The 26,636-nt window shown below is 43.8% G+C and overlaps 1 protein-coding gene across 4 annotated transcripts in view; it reads right to left on the minus strand.

The window, feature by feature from the left end:
- Window positions 1-26,636, minus strand: part of ALMS1 (ALMS1 centrosome and basal body associated protein) — a 124,817-nt gene that overhangs the window by 55,549 nt on the left and 42,632 nt on the right. For all 4 annotated transcript variants that reach the window (XM_090035115.1, XM_090035113.1, XM_090035112.1 and 1 more), the window contains 5 exons: window positions 16,022-16,142; window positions 12,021-14,301; window positions 5,647-5,806; window positions 3,732-5,006; window positions 317-447 (listed from right to left, as the gene is read on the minus strand). In XM_090035115.1, coding sequence (XP_089891241.1) covers window positions 317-447; window positions 3,732-5,006; window positions 5,647-5,806; window positions 12,021-14,301; window positions 16,022-16,142 — 3,968 coding nt within the window. The remainder of the gene's footprint in view (window positions 1-316; window positions 448-3,731; window positions 5,007-5,646; window positions 5,807-12,020; window positions 14,302-16,021; window positions 16,143-26,636) is intronic.

The following is a 26,636-nucleotide window of genomic DNA, read 5'->3' on the forward strand; positions in this document are numbered from 1 at the left end:
GTCTCTGTCTGGCTTACTCACAAATTCAAGTCAGGATGCAATATATTGGAATATATGAATCAGAACACCCTTAAACAAACAGTTACAATTCAGTAAATGGCAAGCGATCAAATTTCTCATAGTATTTCCTGTAAATTTCAGGCTAAATGGAGAGGTGAAATTTTCATTAAATGTCACCGTGGTAAATCATCGTTGCTAGCAAGACACCACCATACAACTTACTAAAATGACAAAAATCAGTGGTTATAAACACACAAAACACCATCTGCCCCCTTCCACAACTTCCCTTAAATCAGTTCCTATAGCTCCTCCTTACCTTGGCTAATGCAGATTTCCTGGCACTCAAAAGCAGTTCTGCCTTGATTTCTTCTATTCTCTTCCTGTCCTCCTCATTCAGATCTGGCAAGGAGCCATGGGGGTGGCTAGCCAGTTTCAGCTTCACCCAGGCTGTGAATAAAGGACATAAAACAATAGAAAGCCCCATTCTCCTATGTCTAGTTTCCACACAGAGGTGAGTCTCACACTTCTGTTCATCAGAGATGGACAGGAACAGACTCAGGTGCAAGACATACAAGATGACAGCTGCCAGGAATAGGACACCATTTAAACTGGCTGCTCATTTTTATTTTTATTTTTTAGAACAGGATGCCATTAAGTCAGGGGTGGGCAAAATGCGGCCCAGGGGCTGGATGCAGCCCGCCAGGCCATTCTATCCAGCCCGTGGGGCCCCTAAAAAATTTAGAAAATTAATATTTATCTGTCCTGGGCTGCCTGTCATGCGGCCCTCAATGGCTTGCCAAAACTCAGTAAGCCCTCTGCCCAAAATATTTGCCCGCCCCTGCGTTAAGTGATCGTCTACCTGAATGATGCACCTGTTACCTAATTCTGATCTCATAATCATCTCTGTAGTTCGTCAATAGTGAATCAAATACCACTTCACCACCACTCTCTTGAAGGACACCTTTAAATGCATGTACAAAGAGAAAATAGGGCTCATAGAAGTACAGGACTTCAAGAGACCTTCAGGGTCAAGCCCAGTCCCATACCACGTGCAAACCCCTTGGCAAGCAGTATTTCATAAAGAGGCAGGCCAGGGTAGAACCTCACACACTGATTCAGAGAGGCACAAACCTGCTCCATCCAAGCACCGGATAAAATGGGCTGCTGGCCTCCCCGGACCAGCAGCGTGCCACCCTGCCCAACCTGCTGTCTGTCTTCAGACTAACACGGTTAACCTCAATACTTTATAAACCAATCAAATTCATCTTAAACCTAGTTATACCGTTTGCCCCCACACCTCCTACTGAAAGCTGTTCCAGACCTCAGTGCTCTAAATGGTTAGCAATCTTATTGTTTTCAGCTCTCTTCCACGTCTCTTCATTTGAACTTTTTTTAAATAGATTACTAGACTTGACCATGGGATCACTTTGTCTATGGTATGACAGTAATAATTACCGTAACACCTCCCTGTCCTTACTGGAAATACCTCATTTGATACATCTTACAATGATGGGTGGCTCCGTTACCCATGATTAACCCTTGTATTTACATCTTTCTCCTCCTCTGCCATTTCCCAGCAATGAGCTGCCACTTTACAAAAGAAAATTATTAGTCCAAGTTCAAAACCTGGTAGTTTGTTCTACCAGCTTTCAACCTCTTGCTTTTATGCCCGTTTTCGAGGTTATTAAGTTTGTCCCTCAACAGGTCCTACCATTATTTATCATGAAAACAAATCCTAACAAAATTTCCAGAAATGATGTTCTCACTTACAAAAGACGACACTTGCCAGCAGGAGTGGACACAGAGCAACACAATCATATTTGTCATTTCCAGCTGGTAAGAAGATTTTACATTATGATCTGAGAATGTATCAGATCATCAGAGCATGACACAGTTTTCTCCTGTTAAATGTCACCCCATTTTTATTATTCCAATCCACAAGCTCATTCAGTTCTTCCTGACCTCTTCTGTTCCAAACAAAAAACTACCTTGGTATATTCTTTGACCGGATGACTGAGGTTTTTTTAAACAAAGGAAATGCAACAAATCAAATCTAACAAGACTTTGATTCAGGGATACACATGAAATTAGTCATTGAGATGGAAAAGCTGGAGGATAAACAAGAAAACTGGGAGACTGGTAAAATATAAAAGCACCTAGGAGGAAAATATCAACCACGAGTGATCACTAGGCAAGATCTTCAAGGCTCAATCTTGATTAATATTTTATTAATAAGTTTGGCACAAAAATGCAGGTGTGTTTTAATGAAATCTACTGATGGCATTAAGTTGGGAGAAGCATGATTTTTGGGGGGGCTGTAGTTGTGATGGTCCAGGGCACATGCAGGAAGCAAGAGGTTTTTTTTGGTAATGTCTTTTATTGGACCAGCTGTATAATTGGAAGAGATGTTAGACAAGGTTTCAGGCACAGGGTGCCCTTCCTCAGGTCACTGTCGTTTGTCAAACATGTATCCTAATTATACAGTTGGTCCAATAAAAGACATTACCAAAAAACCCCATGCTTCTCGCATGTTTCCTGGACCATCACAACTGCAGCGCCTACTACAAAGCTGAGAGGCATTTTCAATGCAGAGGAAAATAGAAGTTTTACACTGAACCAATTAGACAATGGAGACAACTGGAGTAATAGAAATGAGATGCAATTCAACAGCACAAAGTGCAAGATAGTGTATTTGGGGACTAAAACCAAGAATTTCTGCTGTAACATGCCAGCTCGTTAGCTGGAAAAAATGACGAGACCCAGATGTATTAGTCAACCACAGAATGAGTGTGAAACATCAAGGTTTCAGGGGTGTTGGTTGTAGCTGTCCTGGTCTCAGGACATAGGCAGACAAGGTTATTTGGGTAAATGTGATATCTGTTATTAGACCAACTGAATAATTCCTCAGACAAGCCTGAGGAAGGGCACCTGTGCCTGAGAGCTTGTAAAGAACAATTTTTTCCAACTACTGAGTTGGTCTAATAAAAGATATCACATTTACCCAAATAACCTTGCTTGCCAAAACATCAAGCTATCTTTTTTACAGCTGCATCAGATACAATCCTAAGATGCATCAGAGATATTTCCAGTACAAAAAGAGAAATATTAATGGCACTGCACAAGACACTGGTGAGACCTCATCTGAAACAGACAAAGTACAACTCTGATCACCCATTTCTAAAAAAAAAAATAATAAAAAAAACACAAAAAAAAAACCCAGATAAATTAAAAAACTGGAACAGGTGCAGGGAAGGGTCATACCAGTGACCAGAGGAATGGAGAGCCTATCCTATGAAAAGAGACTAAAGGAGCTTGGCTCATTTAACCTAGCAAAATGAAGTCTGAAAGGGTATATGACTGCCTTTATGAATATATTGGAGGTGGCAAGTAAACATCAGAGAAGGAAAAGAGCTATTTAAGCAAAGGACAATATTGGCACAGGAACAACACGGATACAAACTGGCTGCGGATAAGTTTAGACAGGAGATGAAAAAAATTCCTAATCATAAGCATGGGACTTCCAACAGAAATAGTGAGGGAAACTACCTAACCACCTTTAAGTTGAAGCTGGAGCATCTCACCACCACAATTTTATGACATATTCATCTGCAAAAGCAAAAGACTGGACTGGACAATAAAGACGGATAGCTTTGCCACCTCTATAAAATTTAAAGATACAAGGTTCTCAAGCTTGCACTATTTCATCTCATCTGAAACGGTTTCTTTCTTACTTCGCGCTTTTTTCTCCTCTTCCTCTACACTCTTCAGGATTTGTGTTGCGTGCATCTCAGGGGATTCGTATTTCAGAAGGTTTCTGACACGGGCAGCTAGCGAATCTAAGCTGCTACTGTCATCACTCCCTTGAATGACATCCCCCTCCTTGCTGCCAGCTAAACTAGCTTTAGATGAGCCGTGCTCACAGTCCCCGAGGACAGTGGCACTGGTCCCCAGCGGTGCTGTGGTAGGAGGATCTTCCAGTTCTAAAACCCTTCTGATGCTCGATTCACTACTTGTGGCGCTCTTTGTAACAGCCACAGGAGCAAGCAGGTTTTTATCTGTGGTTGCACTACTGCAGCCCTCTGGCTCAGACCTTCCAATGGGTTTTGCTACCCTGAAATCTTCACCAGCTATTTTCTCTGCTGGTCTGTTCTGCAGTTCTGCAGTTTCTTGACTGACAGGTAAATTGCCAGCAAGTGCTCTTTCCGATTTTAAACTGTCCTTGCAGGAATGGAGAGTCTTTATTAGCATGTTATCTTCTTGCATGCTCTTTCTGGTCAACGTTTCATCCCGGGACAACAGCCTTTGAAGCGCTGGGCTGTCATCTCTCACTAATCGAGAATCTTCAATGCCATCCTTCTTTTTAACTGATGCCAGTGAAGAGTCAGTGACTTCTCTGGAGGGGGTAAGAGAAGGGACAGGATCAAACTGACTCAGAGTCATTTTCTCTGCCTGTGCTAAAAGCTTCTGGATCTCTTTCAACGTGCTGGATTCAATGAAAGGATCGTTTCCTTGGTCCTTGTTTAGCTCATTTTCAGAGGCAACTGCATTTGAAGAAAGTAGTTCTCCTTTTACTTCCATTTCACCGATATCCTCAGGCAACAAACTGGTAGACAACTTCTCTAGGCTGCTACTAATATCCCTTGAGTCGCATCTATCGATCAGATCTTGAACGTGCTTTGAAACAAGCATAGGACCTTCTTCATCCGAGTGGAAATCGGCAGCAACAGCTTGTAATTGCTGCCTTGGCTCGGCTAATCTTGGGGCAACTGAAGACTCCAAGCTGCCTTCATCTGGAAGACGAGTAAGCAGTTCTAGTTGGTGGTAGGCGGCAGTACTGCACTGACTCAATGGTTTGTCTTTCGAAGATCTTGAATACTGAGGTGAGAGTTCAGTAGGTGCTGGAGTATCAGGTCCAGCATCCGAGCACATTGCTACTGACATGCTGAGAGTCGAATTGCCCGAGTTAAAGCTGGTCTGTGTGATGTCGACAGCAGACAGAGAACCTCCTACAAGGAAACAAAAGATTTAAATTTGGCAGATGTTCTGCTTTGAAGTTAAGAGAAATGTTCAACCTCGACCTCTTGGCAAGAAGCATCTCTGATTATTCCAAGATGCATTTAAGAAACTACTTTCAACCTGTGATGCTTCACTTAAAACCACTTATCACAACAAATCCCTTGAAATATTAGGGCACTTTGGTTTCAGCCCACTAGACACTGATGTTCAAAGCATATATTTGTACGTGCCAAAATGAATACTGTGATCCAGAGTATGCAGCAGCAGAGTGACTACCTCAGTGAACATTCAGATTTGACACACTAAAGATCAATAGAAACTTATTCATAAAATACATAATCAGTATTAATCATACGTACAATCAGTATTGTGAATACATTTCCACTTTTTTTTTAGTTTGTTAAATTATTATGCATATTAGTATTCTTGCAGCCTTTCCAGAGAACAGATTGTTTGCATAATGGCAACATATTCTTGAAACTCTTGTTGGGAGCAGCTCTAGCTTCAAAAAAACAACAAAAAAAAAGGTCTAGAGGAAGAAAGTTGATATATGGCATGCAACCAGCCTTAAGTGAGAGGTAACCAAGTGCCCGAAGGGTTCATGCACCAAAATCCTCTCATCCCCCATACCTTCAGAGAGCTGGGCGTGCTTTGTTAACGTGTCAGTGGACCCCTTCAATGTTCTGAGCTCGGACGGGGAAAATTCAACCTCTCTGATTGGACCTCTGGGTGCAAACGGAGTCAGTATACTTGAAGGTGATTGGTCAATGCCAAGATTACGTAGATAGGTCTGGCAAAAGGGAGGAACAAAGAAAAAAGGAAAGCAGTGAATGGGTCTCCTATGGTTGTGAGGCACACATGTTTAGCAAGCTCAGAATTGACCACTTTCCCCAACCAGCATGGCAAATGCATAGTTTTTAATATCTAAACTTCTTCCTGGGTCCAAAACGTTTATTTAAATTTGTTGCCCGAGGATGCACTGCCAGGCAACCCAGAACGCTATGTTTGTTTGCCCGGTGTATCGAATCTTCCTTCCACTCCACTCCACTCTTCGGGATTTCATTTTACAACTCTCCCCTTGCTCGCATCAATTTCAAAAGTCTTTAATTAAAAACGGAAAAGAAAACAAAACTGGTTTAATAGCACCTTCCACCAAAATGACACTATGGCATAGGGAAACAAAATACTTCTCGTATCTTAGAAACTCAGGCAGGACATCGGGGGAATGTCCTTAAAAAACAGTCAGATTATGGAGCAGTCTTCCAGAAGAGGTGTAAAACCTACTGTTTGAACAATTTAAAGAGTGTATCGGACAAATTGTTTTTGAAGGCACTAAGGAAACAATCCTTTGCTGGCCAAGAAAGGGGCTAATTGACCCAACGCTCCTTCTATCAATACTGTACAAATGTTAAATTAGTACAAAATGTGACTGCTTGCTTCCTTACTAGCACTTCATGCCAAGAGCAGATTTTTTCAAAGACAGCTTTGGTTACTAAATCAATACTGTTAATTGCACCCAGAAATTATTTAAGTCTATAAATCCTAGGTTTTTAGCATGATACAATCTTTAATGTGTATGGAACACAGCACCTGGCAGGGCCTCCAGTTAGATGAGACGTAATTATTTTTTTTAAATTAGAGCAGTACCACCCCTAACAGGATGTGCCCATATTGCTTGCTCCTATATGGAAAAGGACCTAAACGGCTTCAGAAAAGAACGCAGAACCACTGACATGGTGTTTGCAGCCCAGCAGCTTCAAGAAAATGCCAGGAACAGAACATCGACCTTCTCCTCACACTCCTTGATCTAACCGAAGCCTTCGACACAGTGAACCATGAAGGCCTCTGGGAAATCATGAAAAAGTATGGATGTCCCAAAAAATTCATCAATATGGTCTGACAGTTCCACAGTGGCATGACAGCACGTGTCTTTGCGAGTGGCGAATGCTCTGACCCCTTTCTGGCCACAAATGGCATTAAGCAAGGCTGTGTGCTCGCACCAACCCTCTCCAGCATGGGACTGTCGGCTATGCCGTCAGACGCCTTCCAAGATGATGACCATGGTATGGGGATCAGGTACTGTTTTGACAGAGACATCTTCAACCTGTGCAGGCTCTGAGTGGGCTCCAAAGTCCAAACAGCCATGCTTCGTGACTTCCTCTTCACTGATGACTGTGCGTTGTGCACAGGCTCACGTGGACCTACTCTCATTAGCCTGTGACAATTTCGGACTCGCTATTAACTCAAAGAAGCCTGAAGTGATGTTTCAACCGGCACCTGGCACAACACCCCAGGAACCACACGTCTCAGTCAAAGGCCGATGGTTGACAAGTCTGCCTATCTAGGCAGCACGCTCTCCTGTGCTGTTCACATCGACGATGAAGTCAATGTGAGATTAGCGAAAGCTAGCGTGGCCTTCGGCAGACTCCGCAAGTCAGTCTGGGACCGCAGAGCCATCCGAACCTCAACAAAACTGAAGGTTTACAAAGCCATCATCCTTCCGACCCTCCTTTATGCCTGAGAAACCTGGACCATTTACCAGCATCTTGTCAAGAAATTAAACCACTTCCAGCTCTGCTTCCTGTGCAAGGTACTAAAGATCAAGTGGCAGGACAAGATTTGAGACACCAAGGTGCTCGGAAGATCAACTCTCCCCAGTATTTGCACCCTGCTGAAACTGGCACAGCTAAGGTGACAGCGACCACGAGCCGATCACCTTCACCATCCACCGTAAAGCTGGTAAGTTAGTCAGCAACACAAGTCCTTGACTTCAGGAAAGCCAACTCTGACAAGCTCAGGAGGCTGGTCAGTAAGGCCCTAAGGGACCACAACCCCAGGGAGAGGGAAGTTCAAGAAGAGTGGTTGCTCAAGGGAGTGATCCTCAATGCACAAGCTAAGTCTATTTCAACACGGAGGAAAGGCAGCAAGAAGGCACAGCAGCCCCCCTGGCTCTCCAGGGACCTAGCAGGACCTCCTGAGGCCAAAAAGGAAAGCCTACAAAGGATGGAGGACAGGATTCACCTCCAAGGAGGATTATTCTGCACTGGTCCGGTCCTGCAGGGAGCAAACCAGGAAAGCCAAGGCTGCAACTGAACTCCAAATAGCTTCAAGCACCAAGGACAATAAAAAGTCCTTTTTCAGATACGTGGGGAGCTGGAGGAAAAGCAAGGGCAATGTTGGACCCCTGCTGAACCAGATGGGACAGCTGACAACTGACACCCAGGAAAAAGCCAACCAATTAAATGGATACTTTGTGTTGGTCTTTCATCAGTCCCATGGGACACCCATGCCCACCATGGGATGTGGAGGTCCGAGTGAGGGAAATCCCCTGCCCCCCCATCAATGCTGACCTCGTGAAGGAACACCTTGAGAAGCTGGATACCTTCAAGTCAGCCGGCCCTGACAGTCTGCACCCCAGGGCACTCAAGAAGCTGGCGAGCGTCATAGCCCAGCCCCTGGCACGGGTCTTCGACAGCTCCTGATGCTCCTGTGAAGTGCCCAAAGACTGGAAGAAGGCCAATGTGGTGCCGATCTTCAAGAAAGGGAGGAAAGTGTATCCGGCAAACTATAGGCCCATCTGCCTGACTTCTATCCTGGGGAAGACCTTAGAAAAGTTTATTAAAGAGGCCATCCTTAATGGACTGGCCGACGTCAACATCCTAAGGCACAGCCAGCACAGGTTTGTTGCGGGTAGGTCTTGCTTGACCAATCTCATTTCCTTCTACGACCAGGTGACCTATCACCTGGACGAGGGAGTAGAGATTGATGTCATGTATCTTGACTTAAAAAAAGCCTTCGATCTGGTATTCCATGATCACCTCTGGGTGAAACTGGCCAATTGTGGCCTGGGGTCCACCACGATCCCCTGGCTGGGGAACTGGCTCCGTGGTCAGACCAGAGGGTAGTAATAGATGGAAATCAATCGTCATGGTGCCCTGTAACCAGTGGGATCCCCCAAGGCTCTGTCCTTGGACCCATATTGTTCAACATCTTCATTAATGATGTGGACATTGGAGTCAGAAGCAGACTGGCCAAGTTCGCCGATGACACCAAAATCTGAGGTAAAGCATCCACACCTGAGAACAGGCGGGTGATCCAGGCAGACCTGGACAGACTCAGCAAATGGGCGGACAAGAACCTGATGGTGTTTAAGTAGAGCACTGCATCCAGTTTTGGGCTCCACAATTCAAAAAGGACATGGAGAAGCTTAAGAGAGTTCAGAGAAGAGCCACACACATGATCAGAGGTCAGGAAAACAGACCTTACGACGACAGGCTCATTACAGTCTACCCAATCCCTTCCAAATTCTTCATTCCACAGGTGTTAACGACCCTCTCTCTTTTTTAATGGTTTTGATGATCCACCAATCAACCTACCCTTTATTCTGCAACTCTGCTGTAAGCTGTTCCTGGTCATGAAGGTCCTTTTCCATAACTTACAGATTGTTTTTACTCGTTCCAATGACGTTGTATTGGACTTTGCTTCTGTCTTAAACTGAATAATATAGCCCTGGGGCCCTAGCTTTATTAGTAAAGCCTGTAGTTTATTTTTAACTGGAGAAAAATACGTGTTGTTTTATATGTGATGATGCACATCACCATCTACACTGCTCCTTTACAAAATTACAGATCTGCCCATGGGCATATATCTACCCTGAAGGCAAACTCACCATGCCAAACAGCAGCTCCCTCACACACACCATGCTACTCTGTCTGCATATATTACCTCTCAAACCAGAAGCAGCATATTTGCATCCACATGGCACTGCAGACAGACTATTTAGCCTACAAAAATGTAGTTTGTGAAAATGCAAATGTTTGGCAGTGAGGATCAGAGGCCATGGGAGACGAGAGGTGTGAGACAGCCAATAACCTCCCACCCCACCTACCTATTGGCTTTTTTTGGTCATTGTAGGTGATAATTATGGCCATGTGCCTGGAGCAGCCTGGCAAGCATAGTCCAGTCCTTGTGCCCGCTGCTGGCCAGAGCCTGTGGCAGCCTACATCCACCAGCAAACAGTGGGGAGGAGGGGGAGGGGGCACTGCAATAGCAATGCCATGTGCGCAGACAGGGTCTGAATGCTGGGGCTGCCGCGGAGACACTGGGCTGTGCACGGGCAGGGTAAGGCATCATGCGAGGGGCATTTCGCTCTGCTAGGCACCAAGCACCTTTTAAAAAGTAGCTTCTCCCCAGCAGCATTGGAAGCTGAGGTGCGCAGGGCCCACTGGCACATAGGCAGGAGCATGCTCTGCGGCTCCAAACGGGCCCGGTGCCACTGTCTGTTCAAGGGTCTGCCGCACCCTGCACAGCACTTTCGGTTTAGCCGTTGGCACTTCTGGCACCTACCTCCGCCCCAGCCCCATTCTCTCCCTTATCACGGGGGCTTCAGTATGCCTCCCTGCACCTCGTCCCCACACTGACTTACTCGTCAGACACTATTCTCTAAGTTGCTGGGCTGCATATTGGTTATTGGATAAGTATTGGCCAATATGACTTGTTAATAATCGGCCATCAGTATAAGCCAAAACAATCTTTAGCAGTGCACCCCTAATACATACACATATAAATAGCCAAATGTATGGCCCATCCTCTCCAGTCTTGTCAATGATTTATGACAATTCCTCAAAACCAGTATTGGAGGGGAGACTGCTAATTCTATTTTTAACAGAGATTGTCTGTAGTCTTAGATTTTTACCTCTAATGACCTTCCATTTTAAACATTCATCTTTGCTTTAGTATATAAATATGGAGGAAACCATGAACAGCCTCACAAACCAAAATTCTTCTAAGACTAGTTTGCAAGGTTTAAGGAAAATAAGAGTCAATGCCCGATTCCAAAGACCAAATTGTTAATTTAGAAATTAATCTGCAAAAGGAACAATCACTTATTCAGAATATAATCACAAGTTATGTCATTAAGATAAGTCTGCATTTAAAATGTTCAGGAGCACATGGCTATTAGCAAAGGCAAATGCTAACCAGGCTCCCACCCAATCTGGCAGCCATCCTGTATCTAGCCTGAAATAGAAAGGAGAATGCGATTAGCAAAATAAAGTTCCGTTAGTTTTATATAAAAAGGTAGGCAAACTGGTAAACATTTTTGGTGTGTATTTATTAAGCATCAGCAATTTATGATTTACATGCTGGGAGAAACACAAAAGGAAAGCATATTTATAGAAGAAAATGCTCTTTGCCAGAAATTGCCTGTGTCGCCTTGCTATTACTGAAGACATGTGGGTGTGCGAAGAAGAGCTCTCTAACTTGCATCTTAGCTTTTCCTTAGTCAGCGGTACAACACAAACCTCATTTTTGGGACATCAGCCTGTTTACATGAAAGAGACTAAAAAGTCATTTATGACTCTTCTGCACGCTGCTATCAGAAGTTCAAGCACCTTGCATCACCTAGACCCTATCCTATAAATTACTCACCTTTTTCTTTTCCTTTCCCCTTTGCTCACCATATTCAACCAATAGCGCCAGTCTTTGTGTCCCTTTACATCCTTCTTCAATCATACCTCCATGGTACTGTATACACAATGAAAATCTCTGCTCAACCAATTTGCTCCTTTGCCCGGGTTAAATATGCCTTAAAGCTGTATGACTTCCACCCCAGGAAGAGCAATTAAGATAATTCAATTTGATGGGCCAAATTCGGTACCAACATCAACAGAAAGAACTCCATTTTAATACTGCTACAGCCATTTATTATCAAATTTGGGACAGGAAGGAAGGAAGGAGGGACTTTTAGCTGTCAGTTATACTCTGTTAGAGGGTCCTTTAAGAATTATTAGGTTTAAGTTACTTACTATTCCCAACATTGTAAATGATGTAACATGTGTATCGCACTATATGGTCTTAATACACTCAGGACAACAAAAAATCTCTAACAACATCAGTCCCTCCATGCCAGTTCCTGCAACAGGTGTGTCTTCATCTCCCATTAATATTAACAGGAGTTTAAAGATGGCCTTACCATGACCAAAATATTATAAAAATACACTTACTGGTATCCTTTCTTCAATATTTAGTTCTTTTTCATCTGGACTTTTCCAAGTAGGAGCCCAAGAAGGGGTGAAGTTCTCCTCTTCTGAATTGCTGAGGAAGTGCTTGGAAACTACTGAAGAGGGGCTTACCGAAGTCAGGTCAACCTGGCTACTGGCCTGAGAACTCACCAGGAGGTTCAAACTATCTGGAGAAATATCACTGAAATTGTCCATGCTGACATGGCCTGCAGAGTGCTCCGGGCCATGCAAATGTCTAGGCTCATCTTCTAGAATACTGTATTTCTTCTCCTTATCATTTGGATCGCATCCTTCCTGTCTCAGAAGCTGGGCAACCCTTTCACTGGAAATTAAGACATTTTGGTCTGAACTTTGCCCCATGCTATTTTCTTCATCATCATGTTCGTCATCACTGGATCCAGCACTGACAAGGACAGCTTTAAATTTTTGGCTTGTGTAGTCTACTAAGCTTTCTTCTCTTTTTTTAAGTGCAGGCAAAGCAAAATCACTGTTCTTGCCTGCTGCAGGCTGAACCACCTCCTCTGGATTTGTTACCTGAACAGCTTCAATCTGTGAAGCTTCCCTGCTAATTATATTGACTGAATTGTCAGACTGCGACCGAGCAAGAGGTGCAACGTGTGTTGATTGTGTGTCACAGACATGCAAACTTGCCATTGAACCTGCTTCTCCTCCAAAGGATGCAGCTAAACCACTCTTGAGGTTACTGATGTTGTTCTGCTTTGATAAAATACGGTTTAAGGAATCTGCAGTTGCGCTGTATGCTTGCCTCCTGGGAGAAACTCCACCCAGGCTGTGTAAAGCCAAAGCATCAGACATCTTCTCCGCCGACTGGCTCACGTTCCAAGCCCCGACTTTCTCCATAAAATTAAGTGAAGGCAGAGACTGAATTCTCCCCGTATACGGATAGGCTGTTCCTAATGACTCTCTGTTTTCTTCCCGCCCATTTGCGGGCGCATGACACTTCTCGACAGAAGGTGTAAGTGTGCTGGCAGAAGACTTCACAGAAGTTTCTTCATTTAAGCCTGTAAGAGAGGCCTGAAGGCTTGATTTGAGTGGGATAACCTTGCCAGGTACTTCCTCCTTCATATGTCTGCCTAAAAACAACCCTGGGGTGGACTGATAGATTGGACAGGCCAGATATCCACAGAAGGAGCCATCACCTAGCGGAAGATTAAATGAAGGTGAAATGCCTGCGTCTTTGTGTCCTCTCTCTATGATAACGTCTGAAAGAGTTGATTCGCGTCCACTAACTCCAGCCCGGATTTCCACAACAGACGTCTCCTTTTCACTGGAGAGCAAAGGAGGTTTTGCATTAGTCATGACTGTCTGGTGAGGCTGATTGCCACTGAGATTCGTTGTTATCACATCAGCGGCAGGTTCCTCTTTGCGTTGCTCAGACATCACTGTAGGACACAGCTGCTTTGGCTGCTCTTCCAGAAGAGCTCCTCGAGGCTCTCTAGTAACACCGGAGAATTTCAGCCTTGCAGAGTCGCTCAAACTTGCGCTGTGCCGCAACATGAACATTTCGGCAGACTTTGTAGAAGATGCATCTTTGGCATTAGGGTTTTGAAGGGGTTCAGACATCTCAGAAGAACCCAGCTCAGAAGTGCTCTTTCCTTCTTCCAGCTGCTGCTGTGACTCTTGATATTTTTCTAATGCTTTTGACTCGCTCTCAGCCAGATCTGTGTTTTCCACTTGCTGCCTTGTTTTATCTTTCTCTGGGTCTTTAGTCAAAACACTCCTGCATGAGGAGTTCTCTGAAGAAGATGAGAAGCCACCATGGCTGGTTACACCTACTTCTTTCTCCAGCAATTCGAGGAGAGCAGGAGCTGGAACTCTGCTGTCCAGAAAGAAGGGATCATCATTTACAAAAGCACTTTTGGCTTCCTTTGCAAAAGAAGCTTCTGACTGCTGTGGTTTAGCTGAATCATTTTGCAATGTTTTTGAAGCTGGGGTTGTTAAATCTTCGCCACCTTCTTTAGGGAGCAAATCCGTGACACCCAAGTCAGATTCACAATCTTGACCTTCAGTCGCCTGCTTCCTCTGCACAGTTATCTGTCCAGACGAGGAAAGTCGGGGCTGAGATATGTAGCTGCTACAGGTGACAATGTAAGGTTCAACTGCACTGATTGCAAGTGGATGTTGGGACAGCGTGCCGCTGTCTGAATGTGAGGATACTTCGGCAGCTGCGAGCTGCACAGCTTCACTGATCTGCAAAGATCTTAAATGCTGCTCAGAAGCATCAGAAACATCAGGGGTTCCTCTGAAAGATAAAAGGAAAATAAGTGGTCCTGATAACATTTTACTTCCATTCATATTTTCTGTCCACATTGAAACAAGCTAGAAGTAGGACCTCTCCACCAGAGCAACAATCAGGATTCAACAGTAAAATTATCTACCTCAATAGTTTGCTTGATGGATTAAAAATCCATAGACAGAAGCCAATTTACATCAAAGAAATGCTTTATCTTTATATAATAATACTCTTCTTTCCAAACTATTAAATGCTACTGGTAGAAAATGCTGGTATGTCAACATTTTCCACCAATTTAGAATCAAAACCTTTACATTCAGTTAAATAAATGTGACCAGATATGCTATTTTATTTATTTATATTTTATATAAAATCACAGAAAAGTTAGGGTTGGAAAGGACCTCAGGAAGTCATCCAGTCCAAACCCTGAACACCCATAAACATAACATTAAATTAACATCTTAGGGATTTTTTTTTTAAATCATCCTCCAGTTGAGGCTTCAGGTTTTAGGATGTGCCTTAAAAATATTATAATATTCAGGCCAGAGATAAACACCAAGGATTGCAATAACAAAAAAATTCTGTAAAATTTCTCACATTTTTGTTCAGCACTGTGAATTTTTAGCTACCTTAGGAATTCAAAGCTTGTGGAAGAGGTGATATCTTTTATCTCACCACCTAGATATTTGCAAACTAGATATTTACAAAATATCTAATTGGTCTAATAAAAGAAATCACCTTTTCCACAACTTTGGATTCCTTTTGCCTCTAGACCAATACGACTACAACCAGGATACCTAGCTACCTTAGGCACTTTTTCACAATTGTTTTTCTAAAGCACCACTACAGCCCATGAGGATTAGGCAGAAGTGTAATGGAAGAGCAATTATGGCTCAAACTACCAGGTAAGCAACAGGCTGAGTCATAATAACACTTATTCCTGATCTTGTCTCATGCAACTTGCACCATTGGCAGTGTTCAGGTACATCTCAAAACGCACAGATTTTCTTAAAAACAGATGGCTCTCTCTGCCACGTTTCACCCCCTCTCAAAGACCTCTTAGGAGGAATTTAAGTGAAAAGTAACATTAAACACCATATCTGAAACTTCTGACAGTGCCTTTGTACTGTTAGGATCAGGGCTGGACACAGGCATGGGCACACAGGGCAGCCACCTAGGACCCAGAGAGAAAGTGGGCCTGAAATGGTAATTGTTTTGCACTGCCCGATTATTATCATCATTATCCCTGGTGAGGGTGGGCCCAATACTAAAAGTTTGCCTAGAGCCACCATGAGTATAGGTATGGTGCTGGTTAGGACAGGACAAAAGAGGGTAAGTGAGAACTGAGACCTTACATTGGTCCCTGCACATATCAAAAAGATCAATCCAGCTGTAGTATCCCAGGGAATGCATATATTTGAAAAGCCCTGGACGAGACCATTCAATTCTGATCTCTGATCTCATTAAGGACATTCAGAGACTCCGAAAGGGCTGTGGCTATTTATCATCAAGAAGAATGGGGGAAAGGAGGGAAGCGAGCAGCAGAACTGTGGCAGGATCTTCCCCGCATCAGACACATGTGCACATCCTACCTGCGTCTTTACCCTATTTCTAGCTACACGCCAATGTGATCATTTTCCCCAGTTACATCATTAATACAAATTATCGCTTGCAAAATGACAGGAGCAAAGAAAAAACAATTATCAGAGGTCAAACAACTTTATCCCACCTTAGCGGAGCAAATTGCAGATCAGTTTGCTCAAACAGGGTTTCAGCCAAAAACCTTTCACCCGGTGTAGCATAGGTCATCAACAGTGGGAAGTGAGGAGAGAAGCGACTGTCCTGAATTTCTGTTAAGATAAAAAATATCATGGTTGTGTGATAATCATGAAGTAGTCAAGGCTTGCTAAGCAACCCCTTACTAATCCAACTGCCCTGCCAACTGGCATAGCTTTTAAGCCTCAAAAATGCCAATTATGGTAAGAAGTTGTATAATCCAACAGTGACAAGTGCCTGAAATAAATGAATCAAAGTGAAACACATACAAGACAAAAATCAGTATTATTTAAGACAATGTTATGATTCCTTAAAAAGACATCCTGTCAGGTAGATGATGGCATTTCAGAAAATCAGAGGTTTGAAATCTTTAAAAAAAACAAGGTACAAAGACACATGATAAATCAGTCTATCTGCTCACCCAGCATGTCACCCTGCAGCTAAATGTTCTGGTCAAGGAGACAAACGAGTTAACTCAGCTCCCACTGAAGGAGCTCAGCCCCTTAAAAATTAGCCCCAAGGAAGGCTATTGCTTTGATTTACAGATCACCAGTGGCAATAAAGATCCCATTAACTTCACAATATTGTTTTCTATTTTTCTGCTTTAAGATCTAAATTATAGGAAAAATAAGAAGTTGGATAGTATAAAGTGTAAATACTGGTTGATTCAAAGTCTTCACCCTGAAAAAATTCAAATGTTGCACCAATTGCAAAGGGATCACCTTTAAAGGACACACCCACACCCACACACATACTCTTCTGGAGCAACTTCAAATGGCAAGTTTCTGGGAGGGAATCTGTATAATAAAGTGTATAAATACAAGAGGCATTTAGGAGGTTAGTATATAATTACACAATGCAGAGTTTGGCCAAGACTGTTGTCAAAGTGCCACAGGATTCACAATGATCATGAATGACCACCTCACCTGAAAAGTCATGCTAACGGCCGGTTAATGTGATCGGGTTGTTTCCATCACCGACGTCCTCTATAGAGGCTCATTCATTTTGACATCCCATTCAAAGCTTGGCACCAACCTCAAAGTGCTCAGACCTCTGCTACTTATTCTTCACTGTCCAGCTTCAGCGTGCCTATCACCTACATTTCAGCCCTTCTTGATCTGGACCATCTTACAGCTTCGCACTAAAATTATTTCCATGATGACGACGTGCGGTAGAGCTCCTCTGCTCAATCCACATTTCAGTCCTCCTGAAAGCCACAGGTGCCAAACTGATGAGGGAATGGAGGAGATTTCCATATAAACACCCTGTGGTTTTCCTTCTGTCTCTCCTTAAACTGTGAGCTCCTTGGCGCTGGGAGCAACCTCAGACATTTCGAAAGCACCTGGAGCATGAAGAGCGCTCGTGCCAAACTAGGTAATGGGGATGACATATTCAGTGGGTGGGAAGAGCTCATTGACTCATGGTGAACTCCTTGGGCAACACCGCCACGCTGACTTTCCAAAGAGTAGTACCAAATCATAATGTTACTACGTGGAAACCCCCAATCTAATCAAGCAGTGTTAATCAATTCACTGTCTACCCACTCATATTTAAAGCAGAATGGCTTGATGACTTATATTAGGTCTTGATATCCATCTTTGAGGATGCTGAGTTTTAGAAGTCCTTTGCATCCTGAACCAATTGCATGGGGGGAAAAAAGGGTCTTCACCACAACAGAGCGTCAAGAACATGCAAGCATCAACATCTATTTCTGTGGCAAACACGGCTCTGCTCCATAAGAGTAAGATTTGATTTGCAGATATGTTTTATGGGATATTCTAATGGTCAGTTTGCCTGGCTTAAAAAAAAATGTACTTCTAAATAATTTTTCCTTAATTATCATCCCATAAACAAAAACGTTGATGTTCTGTATTACAAAAATAAAAATGTGAATATTACAAAATTCACTTGATCTTTACTGCATTTAAGAAGAGCCATTTACTGAAACAGACCTTTTTTGATATAGGTGATATCTCCTTTCTTATGCAATAATAGCTGAGCAGACTGTTGGCACTGCAAAATAATTAAATACTCCTGCACAGCTTGATTTTCATAGCTCTTGAGCATCTAAAATTTTGCAGGCTTCAAGGGAAGCTGTAGGTGTGCATCATCTGAAAACCTGCAGGGGCCATTCCTAATCATATCAGGAGAAGCTACCATGGAAAACAAGAACATTATTTTATGGCAGGTATATGCTAAGCATTTCAGATCACATACATTTTATCATGCAATGAATCCTGTCAAGCAAAAGCAACATTTTAAATTACTGGCTATATAACTAAGGTTTTAATTAAATATGTATCAATAAAACCTTAGATTTGATATGGGCTTTATAGTCACTTTATTACTTCATTGTGCAGCGAAGAGATGATTATACGGACACAGGTAATTTTGCACTCAGAATCACAAAAAAGCAAAGATGGACCAGAACAGGTCCTTCTCCCCCCCATCAACAGCTAAAATAACAATTTGATTGCAAGACAATTTCAAAGAATTCATTTCATGTCAGCAGCTGTCTCCACCACATGGCAACCCTAATGTCTCTTGTAAGGAAGCCAAATTTACACTTTTGCATCTGTACGACAGACAGTAATCATGCTACAACAACCTAGAGCGGGGATTCTTTGTTTTTCTCACCATGCTTCATACTCATGCTTGAGGCTACACTTCTTAGCACTCACAACAATAGTTTAAATAAAAAATTTTGCATATTACTACAATTACTTGAAAAAAAACAAAACACACTAGCTCACAAGGGAACAGTACCAACCGCATTTCCCTTTGGCTCTAATCATGTTCAGCATTCACAAGGATATAAATGAAGGAGTGATTTGGGGTTGTGGGGTTTTTTGTTTTTTTTACTTTGGTATGAATTGCTAACTTGTAGATATCCTGGAAGGGCTTCACTGTGGGTATATTAGTGGCTTTGCAAATCAGGATGAAAAGAACATTTATAACATATGGAGAAGCTTGGGGAAAAAAAGAGATAGGACAGGAAAAACAACTAAGCACTGAGGCTGACATCATTGGCAGAGCACAGATAACAGGAGCCAACAAAGTAAGAAAAAAAGAGCAAAGTTGCTTTTTTTGTATTGTGAAGTTGGCATGTTTTTGTGCGATGAAGTTTATATTTTTTTGTATTATGAAGCTCAAACCATGACAAGACGCACCACTGTACTAAGAAAGTATGCCAACTGATACCAATATGCCTTAAATCTCCATTATGAAAAATATCAGATGTTTAAAATCATATTAAAGCTGTACATGGGAGACCTCAATTTAATCAAACATTATAATGAAAGAAATGGATGCAAACCAAGGATCATATTTCTAAGGGAGGGTTTGTTATACCTATACATTAAATTTGATATTTCCTTTTGCCAACCAGGAAAGCATACTTTGCTTATACACATTTCTTTAAGCTGTAAAATTGTTTAATATGCTTTATGAAGTTTGAGAAGTTGTTTAATTTAATATGTGCTGCTTCAACCTGTACTTGGATAGAAAAGGGAATCCAACTAAAAAGCACAACTGGTAAATAACTGTAAAGGTTAATTAACTAATCCTACTTTAAGCACGCTTAAGAAGCAAGAGAGAAAGGGTTTCCAAACAAGTTTTACATATTAAAACAAAAGAAAGCTATAGTCAGAAAAATTCAACTAACTGTTTCTGGTCATCACATTCTTCAAGACTTTAGAGCCAGAATATTTCATTCTTTCTCGATATATTTTTTACTACGGCAGAAGAGGAAGAGAAAAACAACATTTTCCTGCTTTTTAATGTCGCATTTGGTTCCTGAACCTTGAATAGACTAGTCCAAATAAAGGAAAGATTCTCTCTGCACCTGCTAGCTAAACCAAGGCAAAGAGTAAAGGAAAAGCTTTTCTGCACAACAGAAACTAAAAGTTCAGTCAATTTGGAAATGCGCAAATATGCAAAAACTTTATGTTGGAATTTGCTCCAACATAGACCAGAAGTTGCATAAATGCAGCATGTGACACTACCAAACCTAAAGGCAGGGGAGGCCTGGATAAACAGAGGTACTATAACCATCTGTTCTTATGCACTGTTGTGGCCACTGTTAAAATATTTGTGGGGGGGGGGGGGGGTGTCGCAGCTCTGCTGTTCCTAATTCTAGGCTACTGATAAATCAGAGATCATTCATATAAAAGTCACAAGAATGATCAAAGGATTAAAATTCTCACCGTGCCTTACACAGAAAAAAAATCCACAAGCTCGATCTGTTGTGTTTATGGGAGAGAGAAGGGGTGACTTGATCACAGCACACAAGTATCTACACACGCACCCAAAAGTGATAAGAGAAAACTCTTTGATGTAACAAAATCCAATGCCTGGAAGCTGATGCTGGCAAATTTAAATGAGAAAGAAGGTTCAACTAAATAGTTAATCTGATGACTGTATTTACTTAAATACCAGACGAGGCAGTCCGTGCAGGGGAGGGAAGGGGAAGCCTCACCGCAGAGCCGAGGACCGGGCAGGTCAGGCAGCAGCTCAGCTCTGGCTGAACTGGAGCCGAGCTGCCATCTGCCCCAGGCTGCAATGGTTTGGTTGATGGTGAAGGAAACTTGCAGCCAGGGGAAAGGGAAGAGACACTGGGAAGAGGGGGAATCTGCAGCCTGCCCCCCACCATGCCTGCACATCAGTGAGCATATTGTCATTATAAATTTAACTATGAAACAAGCTACGCAAAGAAGAACACATACTATAGGTTACGTATGAAAAAGATGACCTATTCCATCTTCACTGCATAGGACTACACAGCTTAAGAAAGTTTTGCAGCAACTTTACTGCCACTTTCCAGGGTTCGTTCTTTAACTATCATGCACCTGTATTGTGGAACTCGTATCTAGTGCATTATCTGTCATGTGTCTGAAGCACTGCGCATGCTATTCAAGCCAAAAAATGACAAGGGCTAAGCTTTACAAAGCTTATAGGCTATGCAGAGAGACAGCACAGATCAGACCATGAGAACCAGGGACAGGTTGTACTTTCTTCCATTCTCTCCGTCTTTACTCGCTTTCAATATAGAATCACAGACAAGGAGGGCTGGAAGAGACCTCAGGAGGTCACATGTAGTCCAACCCCGGCTCCAAGCAGGACCAGCCCCAACAACATCACTCCAACCAGGGCTTTTTCAAGCCAAGCCTTAAAAACCACCAAGGATGGACTCTACCACTTCTCTGGGGAGCCTGTCCCAGTGCTTCACCACCCTCCCAGTGAGAGAGTTTTTCCCCATATCCAACCTCAACTTCCCTTGCTGCAGCTTGAGCCCATTGCTCCTTCTGTCATCTGCCCCCCATTGAGAACAGCCCAGCTCCATCCTCTTTGCAGCCCCCCTGCAGGGAGGTGAAGGCTGCTATTCAACTCCCCCCCTCCATCTTCTCTTCTGCAGATTAAAATCAGCCCATTTCCCTCAGCCTCTCCTCACCAGTCATGTCCCCCAGCCCCCAGCCATTTTCGTTCCCCTCCACTGGATTCTTTCCAATGTGTCCACATCCTGTCTGTAGTGGGGGGCCCACAGCTGGACACAGGACTCCAGATGTGGCCTCCCCAGTGCTGAATAGAGGGGAAGAATCACTGCCCTCCGTCTGCTGACAACACTCCTCCCCATGCAGCCCAGGATGCCGTTCGCCTTCTTGGCAACACGGGCACACTGCTGGCTCATATCCAGCTTATTGTCCCCTGTCACCCCAGGTCCTTTTCTGCAGAGCTGCTGCCCAGCCAGTCAGCCCGCAGCCTGCAGGGGATTCTTCTGTCCTAAGTGCAGGACTTTGCACTTGTCCTTGTTGAACCTCATGAGATTTCCTTTGGTCCAATTCTCCAACTTGTCAAGGTCTCTCTGAATCCTAGCGCTACCCTCCAGCGTATCTACTACTCCCCCCAGCCTGGTGTCATCTGCAAACTTCCTGAGGGTGGGCTCTATGCTGTCTTCCAGTTAGCTAATGAAGATATTGAATAAAACTGGCCCCAGGACCGACCCCTGTGGCACCTCACTTGCTACCTACTGAAACTAGACGTTGAGCCAAACGTCTACTATCGGATTACTACCTGTTGAGCCAAACAATTCAGCCAGTTTTCTATCCACCTTACAGTCCATTTATATAGCCTATACTTCCTCAGCTTGCTTGCAAGAATGCTGTGGTATCAAAATCCTTACTGAAGTCAAGGTCTGTTATGTCCACTGCTTTCCCCACATCCACAGAGCCAGTCACCTCATCACAGAAGGCAATCAGGTTGGTCAGGCATGACTTGCCCCTGGTGAATCCATGCTGACTGTTCCTGATCATCTTCTTCTCCTCCAAGTGCTTAGAAATGGATTCCTGGAGGATCTGCCCCATGATTTGTCCCAGGGATAAGGTGAGACTGACTGGTCTGTAGTTTCCCAGATCCTCCTTCTTCCCTTTCTTAAAGATGGACACTATATTTGTCCTTTTCTAATTGTCCTGCACCCCCACCCCCAGTTGCCATAAGTTTTCAAAGATAATGGCCAGCAGCTCTGCAATCACATCAGACAACTCCCCAGCACCGCTGGATGCATCCAGCCCCATGGACTTGTACACATCCAGCTTTTCTAAACAGTCCCTAACCTGTTCTTTCACCACTGAGGACTGGTCACCTCCTCCCGAAACTCTGCTGCTCAGTGCAGTAGTCTGGGAGCTGACCTTGCCTGTGAAGACCAAGGTAAAAGAGGCATTGAGTCCTTCGGTCTTTCTCACCCTGTCACAAGGCTGCCTCCCCCATTCAATAAGGGACCCACACTTACCCTGATCCTCCTCTTGTAGCTGACCTACTTGTAAAAACCCTTCTTGTCACCCTTGCTAGCTGCAACTACAATTTTGCTTTGGCCTTCAAGACTTCATCGCTGCATGCTGAAGCAATAATCTTATACTCCTCCCAAGTTGCCTGTCCAAGCATCCACTTCTTACAAGATTCCTTTTTGTGTTTAATCTCACCAAAGAGTCCTCTGCTATGCCAAGCAGGTCGCGTGCCACATTTGCTATTCTTTCTGCACATCAGGATGGTTGTTCTTGCACCTCAGTAAGGTGTCTTAAAAATGCAACCAGCTCTCCCACACTGGCTTCCCAGGGGATCCTGCCCATCAGTTCCCTGAATGAGTCAAAGTCTGCTTTTCTGAAGTGCAGGGCCCATACTCTGCTTCTCTCCTTTTTTCCTTTCCTCAGGATCCTGAAGTCAATCATCTCATGGTTGTTGCTGCCCAGCTTGCCATCCAATACGACAGTGGGCAACACCAATTCTTTTGGTGCTAACTGCCAAGAGTGAAGAAGTGTGAAGAGTAGAATGAGCAAATGATTGGTATTCTGTGACAGAACAAAATGCCTGCTTGCAAAAAGGTAGAAAGACAAGTGTATATGAGAAGAGACAGGAAGAGATGTTGTGGAACAGATGGGAATGGAAAAGACAGAAACTTGAAATGGGCGCAAAGGTATGGGCTGGATAGATCCCAAGCCATCCTAAACCATGCCACAGTACAAAACAAAGACTCATCTGTTCTCACTGGCTTTAAAAAGATTGACTGGTTATAAATTCTGCAGGCTCCACGAGTTTTCCACGTGATGGTACAGAGAATGGCATACTGAACTGCTCCCATCTCCAGCCCCTCTTCCTCCCTCGCCATGGGGGCCTTGATCTGCCTTCCCCCATGTCCCTTCCCCTCCATAAACTTACCTACAGGGAGCTGCTCTCCATGCTGCCTGGCTGTATTCCTGGCTACGTGCATGCATGTGGTCATGCACATGCATATGGCACTCCCTGCATCTCGCTTCCGGCAGCCCCAAGCAGGACTCCTTGTAAGCTAGAATGCTGCCCACCTGCAAGGGGAGACCCACCATTTCCCAAGGGAACCCAGGCTTCTGGTACATTGGTACACAACTAATCCAAATAATTGTTTCAAATGCACAACTGAAGTCAATTTCCCTCTTCCCTTCCTTTACATCCCACATAGAGGTTCTACACAGGCTCTCTCAACCTGTCCCTGCCAGTCCACCCCACCCCACCCCACCCCACAACAGCACAGTGTGTCCCTTCCGAACTACTGCCCAACTCTATACATGGAGGTCTTGAAGCTATGAGTTGACTAACCTGTACTTCCCATTTCACTGCTGCTTTCCAGTCTGATGAGAACAATGGTACTGGCAAGTAACTGAAAAAGAAATCTCATGAGGTTCAATAAAGGGAAGCACAAAGTCCTGTACTTAGGACAGAACAAGTCATAGATTCATACATATAGGGTCGGAAGGGACCTTGCAGATCTTCTAGTCTCAGCCCCTGCCCAGGGCAGGAGAGAAAACTGGGCTCAAATGACCCCAGCTAGGGAATCATCCAGCCTCCTCTTCAAGACCCCCAGTGTAGGAGCCAGCACCACTTCCCTTGGGAGTTGGTTCCAGATCCTAGCCACCCTGACAGTGAAGTAGTTCTTACGGATGTTTAATCTAAACCTCCTCTCCAACAACTTGTAGCCGTTATTCCTTGTTACTCTGGGAAGCGCTCGGGGGAACAAGTTCTCTCCCATTCCCCGCTGGTCCCCCCTAGTAAGTTTATAGACCATCACCAGGTCCCTTCTCAGCCTTCTCTTGTGAAGGCTGAGCAGGTTATTTTAAGCCAGTGAGAAGAAATGAGTCTTTGTTTTGTACTGTGGCATGGTTTAGGATGGGTTGGGATCTATTCAACCCATAACCAGCCCAACCTCGTGCACCAGTGCAGGCTGACTGGGGCTGACAGTGGACAATAAGCTGGATATGAGCCAGCAGTGTGCCCTTGCTGCCAAGAAGGCGAATGGCATCCTGGGCTGCATTGGTAGGAGCACTGCCAGTAGGTCAAGGGAAGTGATTTTTCCCCTCTACTCTGCACTGGAGAGACCACATCTGGAGTCCTGTGTCCAGTTTTGGGCCACCCACTACAGAAAGGATGTGGACACATTGGAGAGAGTCCAGTGGAGGGGAATGAAAATGGTTGTGGGCTGGGGGACAGGACTTGCGAGGAGAGGGTGAGGGACTTGGGCTGACTGAGTCTGCAGAAGAGAAGACCGAGGGGGATTGAATAGCAGCTTTCACCTCCCTGCCAGGGGGCTGCAAAGAGGACAGAGCTGGACTGTTCTCAGTGGGGGCAGATGGCAAAACAAGGAGCAATGGGTCAAGTTGCAGCAAGGAAAGTTGAGGTCTAGATATTAGAAAAAACTCTCTCACTGGGAGGGCAGTGAAGCACTGGAACAGGCTCCCCAGAGAGGCGGTGGAATCTCCACCTTTAGAGATTTTTAAGACTCTGCTACACAAATCCTTGCCTGGGATGATATATTTGGGAGTGATCCTGTTTTGAACAGAGAGTTTGACTAGGTGACCTCCTAAGGTCTCTTCCAACCCTCATTTTCTATGAGGTCATGATTTCTATGATTCTATGAATAAGACAGGGAGGAAAACTAGGGAAGGGAGCAGAAGAAAAGAAACCTATCACCAAAGAACAACGCCGGTCAAGATTCACTCTAGTTTTAGCTTAGCCCCACATCCCAACAGCCAGAAAACTCCCCCCCACCCCTTTCTCATTTCAACATCCTCCATAGCTACCTGGAAACCAGTAAAACCAGCCATTGAAACTGGTACAAGGAGGTTCATGCATTGTCCTTAACTGCCGTTCTAAGTCTGTAGAACAAAATCCTTGCACAAATACAACCCGACAGTTCCAAAAAGGCTCCATCCTCCCTTCAACATTTTTATGTTTTCTAATTTTATGCCATCTGAAATAAAACATTTTTAGTTACTTATTTTCCGTGGGAAGCCAAAAAATCATCACTATCATGTTCTTGATGCTTACAATGACATAGGGGCTCATTACACTGAGATGTAACCTAGGTTTTGTGGGCAGAAAAGCAGGTGCATGGTACTCAAAGCAGCAAGTGACGTCAGTACTGCACTCTTTGAACATCTTGTGTCAAAACAATAATTCTTCCTGCTGTCACTCTGAAGGTCAAAAACCTTCTCACAGTTGAATTTACTGAACAAGCAAACCTGGGCATGCTACTTCATCTTACAGCCTGCCAACAAACCTGAATGCCAACAGCAAATTGCTGTTCATGGAAGATTAAGGAGTGCAAAACAAAACAGAACCATCTTGGCTTTGTCACTCTGCTCCATAATGTAGCTCCAGTCATTTCAATGAGGATTTCATAGTGGAATTTTAATGACAAGCATGTGATTTTAGAAAAGAGAAAGACAGCCATGCACTATACTAGTGCTATCAGCCCCCTTCTCCCATCAGCAACTTAAGTGTGTATGAGCTACTGCTTAAAGCATACTATACACACCTACATACTCTGTATACTCCCACTGTTTTATTCACTGATTTTAAAAAGTACTTTGAGATAAGTATCACATATTTAAAAAAAATAATCAAGCTCTGATCTTTCTTACAGACTATATAACTGAAGTTAACAGAATTGAATTTAAAGTTTCTGGTAATTACCAGACAAGGTTCTTTGGGTAGATGTGATATTTTTTATTAAACCAACTGAGTAGCTGGAAAAACAGTTCTTAGCA

Source organism: Crocodylus siamensis, chromosome 2, assembly GCF_052110815.1.
Source record: "Crocodylus siamensis isolate JL-2025a chromosome 2, ASM5211081v1, whole genome shotgun sequence".
In the NCBI taxonomy this organism is placed as follows: Eukaryota; Metazoa; Chordata; order Crocodylia; family Crocodylidae; genus Crocodylus; species Crocodylus siamensis.